Genomic DNA, 12,607 nt, shown 5'->3' with positions numbered 1-12,607 from the left:
ATTTTCTATAAATATGGCACAATTATCCCTAGATACCTGTGACCAATAATGACTGATAATATATTCCATTTGTGTCACCTGGGATACATTAATACTACAGCTGGTTAGGAAAAGTTTCCTATTGTGCTGCTTTCCTGAAAGTTGCCACAGGTATGAGGCTAGACTTGTCCAGTCATCCGACCTCTTAGTGGTAAGTCAGGAAATGGCAAGATCGGACCTTTGGCACAGTATGTCAAACTCATTGTGTTGGAGTTAGTTTTTGGGGGGAGGGATCTTGGCACAGCAGTTTTCACTATGTTACAAATAAATGAGCAGAGAGTGATAGAGGAAAAACAATGGAAGAATACAAGAAAGAGAAGAGTGGATGATCCTATCTAATAAAAGAGAAACATGCAAATTGACCGTACCTCTGCTATGCCCACAAGCCACGCCCACCAGCCAATCAGGAGCGAGTATGCAAATTAACCCAACAAATATGGTGGCAGCCATGGAGCTGGAGCAAGCACGAAGCTTGGGTTGCCCCCGGCGATGAAGGAAGCCAAGCTTCCTGCCCGCCCTGGCCAGCCCTGGCCTCTGCTCAAGGTTACAAAGTTTCATTTATAGAAGATAAATAAATTTCAACAAAAATGGCAGCAGCCATGGAGCTGGAGAGAGCAAGAGGCTTGGGGTGCCCCCGGTGATGGAGGAAGCCAAGCTTCCCACCCGCCCTGGTCTGCCCTGGCCTCTGCTCAAGGCTACAAAGTTTCAATTATAGAAGATAAATAAATCCCAGATACCAGGGCCTCCACTTGGGTCACTGGGAGGCGTGGATGGCCTGCAAACAACCACAGGCCCCTTGCCCAGGCCACCACACACCCCAAGGGAACCCCCACCCTGATCCAGGACACCCATCAGGGCAAACCAGCTGGCCCCCACCCATGCACCAGGCCTCTATCCTATGTAATAAAAGAGTAATATGCAAATTGACCATCACTCCAACACACAAGATGGCTGCCCCCATGTGGTCAAAGATGGCTGCCCCCATGTGGATACAAGATGGCCACCACAAGATGGCCAGCAGGGGAGGGCAGTTGGAAGGGACCAGGCCTGCAAAGGAGGGCAGTTGAGGGTGATCAGGTAGGTAGGGGAGGGCAGTTAGGAGTGACCAGGCCGGCAGAGGAGGGAAGTTGGGGGCGACCGGGCCTGCAGGGAAGGGCAGTTGGGGGTGACCGGGCCTGCAGGGAAGGGCTGTTGGGGGGGACCCAGGCCTGCAGGGGAGAGCAGTTGGGGGGGACCAGGCCTGCAGGGGAGGGCAGTTAGGGGCAAACAGGCTGACAGGGGAGCAGTTAGGCATCAATCAGGCTGGCAGGGGAGTGGTTAGGGGCAATCAGGAAGACAGGCAGGTGAGCAGTTGGGAGCCAGCAGTCCTGGATTGTGAGAGGGATCCCAGATTGGAGAGGATGCAGGCTGGGCTGAGGGACACCCCCCACCCCCATGCACAAATTTCATGCACCGGGCCTGTAGTGTAAATATAATAAAGAGTAAATTAATAGCATCAGATAATAACATGAAAGTAAAGTGACTGATTACTGTATGGTTGCAATGAATGAATTTAATATATGTGGGCATATTTTATCAATTGTACAATGTGTTAATTAGTGAAGAAAAGCACAATCTCTGTGATATAAGTAAAGGGACAACAAATTGACTATATTTTAATAATTATTTCTCATGAAAATATCACAAAGATGGTGAAAGTGAGGTGGCAAAGAAAACAAAATGAGACAAGAGCCTGGCTGGTGTGACTCAGTGGTTGAACGTTGACCTATGAACCAGGTGGTCACAGTTGATTCCCCATCAGGGTACATGCCCAGTTTGCAGGCTTAATCCCTAGTGTGGGTCATGCAGGAGGCAGCCGATCAATGATTCTCATCATTGATGTTTCTACCTCTCTCCTCTCTCTTCCTCTCTGAAATCAATAAGAAATATATATTTTAAAAAAAGATGAGGCAAGAAAAGTTTTGACAGCAATTTGGAAAATGTCTTTACTCATAGAGAAAATTGCCTCTCTCTGATAATCATATTAGTACAAACAGATCTTAGATTACCATTAGCCTTTATGAACTTGACTCTTTTCAGGTTGAAATTCATTATTTTCTTTTTTATTAAAAAAAGACCTTTGGGCCTTGTCCTTGGCTTTCCATTCGATTACTGAGAAGAGAGTTAGTTACTTCACTTTCTAGGTAACAGGCAATAGTGACAGAAAAGAAGTTTGGATTCAGACAAAGAAGTAGAAGCACTGTGTAAATAATCTCATATACTGCAAATATTCCTCACAGCTCCGAGAAATAAGGCAAAACAAAATTAGCTGAAAGTTTAGATTTCATTTTCATCTAAACTTAATGACAAAACACAAAAACTATCAAACCATTCCAAGATACACATACGATCTAGCATTTCTATAAGATTAACATAATCTTAATTTATGAACATTTTCTTTAATGCTCTTATAGTTCACATTTTCCATTTAACATAAAGACTATTTCATCACAGTTAGCCAACCAATAGTTTATCAATACCTGACAGACACTTTTTTGCTCTCTCACTTTCTAATAGAGAAAAACAAAGGAAAAATACTTTTGTCTCCTCTGCTTTTTATTTCCAGGAAGTGTGGTAGAATATACAGTAACAGTTAAGAGCTCTGGCTGTGGACGTAGATCAGTATGGATTCAAGTAGAGAAGTACCTTCTCTACTTACCAGCTGTGTAATCTTAGCTAAGTTAACTAACTTCTCTAGGTCTTTTGTTTCCTCACAGGTAAAATGGAGATGTTTAAAATATTATCTGTCTTACATTCCTCCCAGGGTTGTTTTGAGAACTAAATAGGTATAATTCAACTTAACTAGCACATAGTAAATCTTATCTTCCCTGCCATTATTGTTATTATCATTGTACTACCTGTCCTAGTCAGACTCCTATGATAATATGTGTTAATTGCATCAGCTATCTTTTACTTCCCATAAAACAGAAAAAACTTGAAGGACTCTAACCCAGGCAACAAATCTTCATAGTCCATCACATCTCTAACTTATTATTGACATCATAATCTCCCCTAAATCTTGAGCATTTACAAAGACAACACTCTAGAAGTACTTTTAAATCCCCTTCAGAATTCAGCTTAAGCTGCTGAAATAATATTCTTACCTTGGTAAATGATTTGAACTATATTTGTCAATTGAGTGAATGGTATCCCCATTGAAAGTGCCTTCAGAGTTGCTTTGCTGCGATTCCTTCATGGCTTTAGTCAAGGATGATGAAGAAGAATGAGAAAGTGCTGCTCTGTGATCTTCTGTTTCTATTTTTGCCACTTTCGGCTAAGAATAAGGAAGAATGTTATTCAATGTAAAATGTAAAATCCTCCGGGGTTATAAATTGAGGCTGGGCATTAATCACAATCTACTTCTCATTATGTTCTAGACTATGCAACAGTTGCTAAATGTGAAAACTTGTTAGAAATGAACAGAGATGAGAACCCAAGAAAGACAAAATTATAGATCTAAGTCATTTGGTATAATCCTACTTAAGAAAAATATGGTAATTGGTTGCAAAGTATTTTAATTTTTGTTTGTTAGAAAATCGCTTATTATACAAACAAACTTAACACGAGGAATATGTTGCTGAAAAGTGCAGTACAACACATTTTTTGGGTCTGTCTGCATCCTTTCCTCTTTGAAAGCTAGCTTCCTCCTGATTCTCATGGAACTGTATATTATGGAGCTTTGCTTCCCAGGCAGAGAAGTAAGTGTGTCCAAGGCTAGCCAAAGTGCCTTCTCCAGACACAGCAATTGCTACCTCAGAGTCTCCATGAAGAAAACAAAGTAGTGCTCTGTTCTCTTGGAATGCTAGCCTTAAGAACAATATATGAAGCCAAAGCAGATGAAAGCAAAAGTGAGAAATGGAGAGAGATTAAAAAGTGAGAGAGATTCCTGATGACAACATTTAAATCCCTGAAAAACCACATCTCTTGAGTTTACTGTGTATGTAAGCCAAAATTTTTTTTCTTAAGCTAGAGGCTGGGATTCTCTTATTTGCAGCCTAGAAATCTTAAGTAACACATACCACAGACAACCTAAAATTTCTTAAGACCAAAACAATATGCCCATAAGAAATGATATCAAAGAATGTTATAGGTTCCTTTCCAAGGTATAATCAGCCACTCACAATGCTGATAAACATGGCTACAAAATCTCATCTCTGGAGTCCCCAAGTTACATGACGTACCACTACTAAGGGAAAGAAATAACTGTAAGGTAGTAAAAAATATACTTCTACCTTTTAACCGCTATTCTGAGATAAAAGCATTCATTCATCCACAGATCATTTATTGAGCACCTACAATGTAGTTGGCTTGTTCAGGCACTTAGAATTTTTTAGTGAACAAAGAAAAAAAAAGTACCATTTTGGAACTTACATTCTAGGGTAGGCAGATGATAAGTAATAGATACAAGAAATAAGTAAATTGTTAAGATATTAGGTGATAAATGCTACAGAAAAAAAATTGGTCAAGGAAGGTAGGCTGGGAGTATGGAAATGGAGGGAATTGCAATTTTTAAATAGGTTTGTCAGTACAGGCCTAATTGAGGTGGTGATATCTACACAAAGTCACAAAAAAGGTAAGGAGTTAGCCTTACAATATCCAGGAGTGAGAAGGCCCTAAGGTGGGTATATCCTGCAGGTGTGAGGAGTAGGGAGAATGGATGAATAAGAGGGAATGTAGTTGGGATGAGGGCAGAAAGGCCACGGAGGGGGTAGAGATAACATGAGTCCTTGCCGGACACTGTTAGAATTTTGAGTGAATTAGAGAGCCCATGGCATGTTCGGAGCAGGAGAGAAACATAAAATGTTTTTAAAAAGAAAATTTTCGCTGCTTTGTTAAGAACACATCAAATATATCAAAATAACTGCATTTCAATGTCCTGATTTGTCCATATATTAACATCTTCTAATATTTGTATAAATTCTTTATGGTAGAAACTGCCAACTGTTTGCCAATATCCATTCCTTTCTTCTTCTATGATACTGGAATCCCTGATTTTTAACTGAGGCATATCTGGCTGCCCAAAATAAAGACTATTTTCTGGTCTTCCTTGCAGCCAGGTAGGGGCATATGAACAAGTCTGGCCAATGAAATATTAGTGGACATGATCCATGCAAAGAGTTTGCTTTTCTTTTCCCTCATTTCTGCTACCTAGAATGAAGACATGAAGGTGGGCACTAGATGGTCATCTTTAACTTTGATATGATGCTGGGAATGAAAGCCATGTCCCAAGGAGGACAGAAGGAGTCTGAATCTCTAACAACACAGAGCACCACATGAACCCTGGACTACCTGCCTTCAGACTTTTACATGAAATCAACTTGTGGCTTATTCAAAACATTAATTTGGATCTTTGTTGTGTGCAGTCAAACTTAATCTGGAAACTCCTGATATCCCTTGAACTACGTTGCTTTCAAGAATCTAAAATATATGGTATTGGCTTGGAGCAAGGAAATAGGATGAACACTAGGAATCTAAATTTAATGAGAGTTCAGTAATTTGGGGCTTACCAAGATTCCACAATCAAATGAGCCAATACCTTAAAGTAAACCAGTCTCTCTCCCATTTTCTCTCCTGTTATATTCTGTTTCCGTGTAGAACCCTAATATTCCCCTTTCAAAGATCATGTCAGCCTATAAAGAGGAGCTAAGAACTGAGCCATAAAGACCTTCCTTAAGCACAGACCCATAGAGCCAGTCAGATGATGGATGCAAAGAGATTATCAGTGATGATGTGGGTCATCAAGAACCTATAGCAACCCTAGCAACACGAACACCACCAGCAGCATCAACAGACACACCGACCACTGCCAGGGCTCTTCTTCATTTGGGAGCGGGCATCTGGAGGATTTCCCTTTTTAACTGTGATTAACTCCTACAGTTCTTAGATCACTTACAAGACACTGGGAGCCCAAAGACTATGATGCTAGACTTGCTGCTAAAGAACTATAATTTATACGCACATGGATAATGGAGGCTTACAGACCTATAGCACGTAAGAAAAAATGTCTTTCTCTGCCACTTACTAGTTACTTAACCTTGGGTATTATAACCTTTCTGAGCTTCAGTTCTTTCATTTGTAAAATTTGGTTATCCTCATGTTTATGAGGATTAAATAAAATAGTGAACGTGAAAGCATTTGGTACAGTGCTTGGCACATGGTAGATATTGAAAAAATGTTAGATAAATCTGAATCTATATCAAGATAAGACAAGTTTAATAGATAAGTTCTTTCTACATCGTTTAATAAGAGAAGTACTTTTATCTACCCAGCACTGTTCTGGTATTCCAACTGGAGACCATAGGGCTGTTGGCCTTCACACTCTCCCTCCCCATTCAAGCTTTTCACAATAGGAGGTCTGAGGTTCTCTTCTCAGGCTTCCATAACAACCACTGCCTGTTCAAATCTTTCATAGGTCACGTTCTTCCTAATTGGGGAATGCTTATAAGTGAAAAATCCAGCTGTGTATAGCAAGGCAAAATTATATGATTAGAAAGTAAATCACCTTGAAGTACAGAATCCCTTGAATGTCCTGGTGTGTTTATTATAGAATCCAATTATTTAAAATCCAAAAATAAAATTTGCTCGGAACTATTCAAAAATATCTCTTGATATAGAGCAATAGTTTTAATTTTTACTTATGCATGATAGCAATCCTAATCGTCACTGAAGGTGGTAATCATTTTAGTGATGGGTATAGTTTTTTGGGTTTTGTTTTATTTTTTTATGTAAAATAGTTTCGGTATGCATTTAGATGAAACGAGCTACATAAGTGTGAAATCATTACCATAATTAATTGCAATATTTCTTCTATACTATTACCATAAAAACAGTGTCATCTTCACTAAAAGCAGAACCTGTTAACAGGTTAAGCAGAATACAATAGGTTTTCAGATACTATTCCTGCACATTACTAATTAAATGAGAACTACTTTTAAATAGAAATTAAAGAAATAAAAAGTGTTAATTTGACTGACACTAAATAATATGATACTCTAGTAGAGTACAGAAAAAGGCACTGCATGGTGCTTTATTAACCCATGCATAGTCTATTCACTACCACAGTGGAAAAGTGTTTTTCTTTACTTCCTTCTCTTAATAATTCACATGAAGATAAGCTCTCCTCTCTTGGCCAGGCCTTGATCTGCTCTTTCACCCTTTTTTTAAAAAAGGCATTCAAGTACACAGTGGTTAGGAGCCTGGACTCTGAAGCCACCATGTCCCTACCCACTTATTAGCTGTGACACTTGGACAAGTCACATAGTCTCTTTGTGCATTAGTTTCTTCATCTATATAAAGGGGTTAACAAGAGTAGCTCCTTCATAAAGTTGATGTGCTAAGCACACAGTAGGTACCAGGTGTCAGCTATTGAAAAAGAGGGGCTTGATAGACTTCAAATTGGGGCACTAAGTACCAATAACAACCAGGACCTGGAGACTTTCCAAGGGGCATGTACATGTGGACAGTTTAAAGCAAGTCAATTTCCAGATCCTTGCTATATATATGTATATCCTTTCCTAAAATGCATCTGTCCAAGAAGCTGCCTGTCCCAACTGGAGTTTGCCCTTGTAAAATCTCTATTCTGTCAGTTTATAACAGAGAGAAAACTTTAAGTGTCCCCATCAAGCTATACCATTAACATATACATTTACAATAAATTTTACTTGGTACTTGGTAACTGGTTAATGAATATCAAAAAAATGATAATATATTCATGCTGCTTTGAATAACTGTGTACTAAAACAATTATAATAAAAATTCAATCCTGAGGAAAATTTTCAATACTTACAACCTTATGGTCACAAGGCATTTAAAAATTTATAGTTACTGTATGATAGAATGGCCTATACAAGACTTTCAAGCATAAAATATACAATTCAATGGAGAAATGTAGAAATATAAGTTTAAAAAGGAAAGAATGTAAAATTTCCAACTATTGAAGAACTTGTTAATGTTTTATTTTTCCTGTTGAAATTTCAGTGATAAAGATTTTTACAATACATATACCTGAGAAAGGGAGATGGTGGCATAGGCAAATGCCTGTACTCACCACCACCACAACCACATCAAATTTACAACTAAAATACAGAGCAACAATCATCCAGAACTGCTGGAAAGCTGGCTGAATGGAAGTCCTACAACTAGAGAAGTAAAGAAGGAAGCACACTGAGACTGGTAGGAGGTATGGAGGCGCAGAACGGGCTGGTCCGGCACCCACATGGGTTGCTTTTTTAATTTTTTAATCGGGAAAGGGGATCATCTCTGCAGAGGCTGCCAGAGGAGAAGCAAGGGGTTCCAGCCCCACACCAGACCCCCAGCCCAGGGTCCCAGAGCTGGGGAAAGAAGTCCCTACAGGCAGTAAAACTTAAAGGCTGTAAAAACCAACACAGATTGGGGCTCAGTGACACAGAGGCTGCTGGACACTCAGCTGTTCCTCTTAAAAGGCCGGCACCATGAACTGAACTTACAAGGTCCCACTTCCTCTGAGCTCCAGCACCAGGGCAAGGCTCTGGGGAACACAGACACATACATGGAGGAATTGGATTGTCTGGCATCGGGCAGGAACTCAGGGGCAACTTTCTTCCAGATGGAGGTGCTCGCAGGGATCATTATTCCTATGCTGGAACCTCCCCAGTCGCAGGGCTCACTGGCAGCCATTTCTGCTTGTTCTGCCCTGTGATTCCTTAAGAACCAGCCGCATCCAATTTACAACCCCACTCAAGCTGTGCACTGCAGCTTTTGTGTATGAATGGCTTGTCCTTACTCAGGCTAAAATCTCTCAAACAAGCTGTAGCTGGGTCAGGGAGCCCCAAACCTATCAATAAAAGGCCCAAGACCCAGCACCAGTACCAGCCTGCCTTGCTTCACAGCTGAGCCTCATCTGGGCACTTCCAAACCCAATACAAAGAGAAGGAATCTGCAGATCTCTCTGTAGCTCCTGCTCGGTGGCCACAGGGAGTGGCTGACTTTGTACCTCCCGTGGGTGCAGGGGAGCATGTCTCCTGCCATCAACCTAAGAATCTAGTGCTCCAGGGAGAGAATGAGAGAGAAAGAGAGCGAGAGCATGTGCTTTTAAATTTAGGGGTAGATACATGCCTTGCTAGCCCTGATTAGTCCTTTCAAAAAATTCTGCCATAATAACGTTCTTGGGATTGGTTATATGACTCACTGTCTTGTGATTGTTTATCTCAAGCTACCTGCCTTAGCAGCATTCAGACATTTTAAAGCCCATGTCTCCCCCGCACCCTTCCTTCCCTGCCCAGTTGGGTTGCCTTAGTAATTCTGACTAGCTGATGTCCAGGTTCTACTTCCTCTCCACCCCTATGGTCCCAATTCCTGACTACCTAGCTTCCTTTTGTCTCCTCACTATCATCTATCTATTTATCAAATATTTATCTTCAATTATTTCCAGACTTAAAAAAGACATGTTGTTTGGATTCAAATGTTGAACAAGACAATATGATTCCTCCACTAGCTGAATTTTCAATATAATCAATGTAAAAATAAGTTTAATTAGTCTTATTAAAACCAATTTGAATGATGATAACTGGAGTTATTATGGAAATGCCTATAGTAAGATTAGAAAAAAACAAGCATAAAAAAATCCTTATAATCTCCTATCCTTGGAGTTAGCCACTATTATAATTTGTGAATATGTGTTTCAGACTTTCACCTATGATTTTATAGAAATATAGTCTTTTCTTTAAATGAAAGTGTGACCATATTAAGTTTATAGCTTATATACAGCTGTGTTCACTTAATGATAATATCCTTATGTTATTAAATATTTGTTGAGAACATATTTTTTATTACTTGTTTTTTAACATCCTAGCTAGTTGTTCTAAATGTTTCAAATGTTTCTAAATGTGAATAAAGCTGGAGTACCGTTAGGGTAGGCAGCTAGGAGTTAACAAAAGAGAAGGTAGCTAGACTGGAAGAGCCTGATTGAGTCTGTAAGTTATGGCTTCAGACACCCTAAAGGAAAGCCACATCCTCTGCCATAGGGGATGTATCCCCACTCCCCGGATGATCAACTTTCCAACGGAGGGTACAGGGGGTGCATAACTGGCCTTTAGGAGGGATAAGGAAAATTCCCTGACTAGGCACTTGAGCAGTAGGAGCCAAGATGGGGACCATAAGGAGAGAAATCTAGACTGGGAAAAGGATTGGCTTGGATAGGGGAGAGCCCAGCACAAGCCCAGCACAAGCCAGGAAAGAGATGGGTTAGTTTGAAAGAAAGCAGCTTACCCCTTCCCAAGTGCAAGGTAATGAAAGCCTAACAAAGCATTTGTGTTTTGTGTTCTCTCTCCATAGCAGCCCTGTGGGTCCAAGCGTCACTCCACAGGCCATTCCACAGGCCTGGGTGGAGCAGTGCAGCTCCAGCCGAAGCACAGCTGGGAGCAGAGACTATGCTGGACTACCAGAGCTTTTAAGTTTTGGATCTTGACCCTCCTGATGGGCACTCAGGCTCACCAGGCCCAGGACTTATTCCACGGCAGATGAGCTAAGCCACCTGGTCGCCAATGAGACACCAGGAACCTAGAGACAGTCCTTTGTGTTTTGCTCCAGCTCCATTAAATCTTAATAAGGCACCTAATCCTCCTAGGTGTGGGTCCCCAAAGTGCTATTGTGGCAGCTCCACGAAAGAGCTGTTTCCACACCGGTAGCAGTTCTTGTATACACCTTTGACAAACAATTGAAGAGATCTTTAGAAAGTTGCAGAAGTTCAATTCCCAGATCAAAATATATGAATTCTTTTAAGGCTGATGAGTGTATTTCAAAATTGAATAGCTTTTTAGAAATGTACTAATTTCTAAAACTACCAGAAATAGTATATGAAATCTCATCTAATAGCGCCCATCACTAAAATAAAATATTATTCTTAACCTTACTAATTTTAGAATAATTCTCTAACTGATAGCAAAATTTTAATTTTTCAAAAATATTGTTTAATTTTTTAATCATATCAACATTCAGGGAGAAATATCAGGGGATAATCTGTGAGATTTTATGGACTATAAATTATTTTAATATTACTTATAAAATCATTTCATTAAAAAAAGAAATTCCTGCAATATAGAATATATATGTTGAACTTCTAAATATTTTAAACATAACCAAGTTCAAAATACCTAATTAGCCCAATGCCACCTTTCCCACATACTTATAAGAAGATATCCAATTATCTTGAAAAAGGCAATTAAAATTACTATGAATAATCTCAATACTAGGACATGTTATAATTTATTTGACAATTACATTTTCCACAATGATACTGTCAACATAAACTGTGAAACTGTAGCTCCATCTTGTTTACAAGTATCAGAGACAATATGCTCACTATTCTGTTGTACTTAAATGTTGCATTGCAGTTTTTCTTAACAGGTAATATGTGACATGAAACATCTCTGATTTTATGCTTCATGATTTCCATTCTAATGTTTAACATTAAGAAATTATATTTATGTATTACACATGTCAGAAAACAATTTTTAAAAATTAAGCTAAGAAAAATAATAGCAACCTTGTCTTTCATTTTAAATACAAAATATAAATCTTTTGTTCATATATGGTTAAAGAGCCATCTGTAAACAGAAATGCAAACTATTTACATTTTTCTGATTTACGTAGCTAGCATTAAGTATTTTGCCTGTTTGTTTTATATTTTCTGAAATTTGTTATGAATCAAAATATTGTCTATAAAATCAGAAAAAATCGAGAGATACCTTTCAAGATTGACTCATGAGTTTTAAAAATTCATTCTTTCTATTCTTTATTCTGGTTTTTATAACAAGGAAAATAAAAAATGTAATTATTTTTATTTTAAAAACATACTACAGGAAAAGATACCTTCTAAGTCAAGCTGAAGTTTACATTATTTATTGCTATTTTTCTTCAAAACTGTGCATTAGAATAAATATTTTTCTAAACACCAAAGTATATATAATACATGGTTCTGGCATATTTATTTTTTTGAAAAGGTGCTCTGAATCTTAGACAACATAAATAGTAGGCAGTAGGTGGTTGCCATAGTAGCAAGTAAATAGGAACATAAAAATACATGTAATTTTTCAATTGTATACACTTTTTTCATAAATATGCATATTTTATGCATTACAAGGATTACTCAACTCCTGCTTTAGCTCCCCTTTTAGAGAAAGAGAAATACCTAACTCTTTAGAAATAAAATATTAGCACCCTGGCCGGTGTGGCTCAGTTGGCTGGAGTGTTCTCCCATGCACTGAAAGGTTGGGGGTTCGATTCCCAGTCAGGGCACATACCCAGGTTGCGGGTTGGATCCCTGGTCTGTGTGTTGGGATGCAACTGATTGATGTTTCTTTCTCTCTCCCTTTCCTTCATCTCTCTCTAAAATCAATAAAAACATATCCTCGGGTGAGGTTTTAAAAAAAATAAGATCACCATAGAAATGGAAAGGCTCAAAAAAGTTTTAAATACTCTATGAAAGATGTTAAGGTTTTTATGTCAGTTTTCCAAAATGAAGACAGGAAAAAAAGAAAATTCTCATTTTAGC

At 38.8% G+C, this 12,607-nt stretch overlaps 1 protein-coding gene across 1 annotated transcript in view; it reads right to left on the bottom strand.

Annotated features, from left to right (window-relative positions):
- Positions 1 to 12,607, bottom strand: part of DCDC1 (doublecortin domain containing 1) — a gene marked incomplete at its 3' end in the record, with an annotated part of 318,067 nt that overhangs the window by 294,347 nt on the left and 11,113 nt on the right. Inside the window, exon 2 of the mRNA XM_079788060.1 lies at positions 3,183 to 3,352. Within this exon, the coding sequence (XP_079644186.1) occupies positions 3,183 to 3,352 (170 nt within the window). The remainder of the gene's footprint in view (positions 1 to 3,182; positions 3,353 to 12,607) is intronic.

This window comes from Cnephaeus nilssonii (genome assembly GCF_951640355.1).
Source record: "Cnephaeus nilssonii genome assembly, chromosome: 13".
Taxonomy (NCBI): domain Eukaryota; kingdom Metazoa; phylum Chordata; class Mammalia; order Chiroptera; family Vespertilionidae; genus Cnephaeus; species Cnephaeus nilssonii.
Note: the sequence above shows the minus strand (reverse complement) of the source record. Positions and strands in the feature narration are given on the sequence as shown.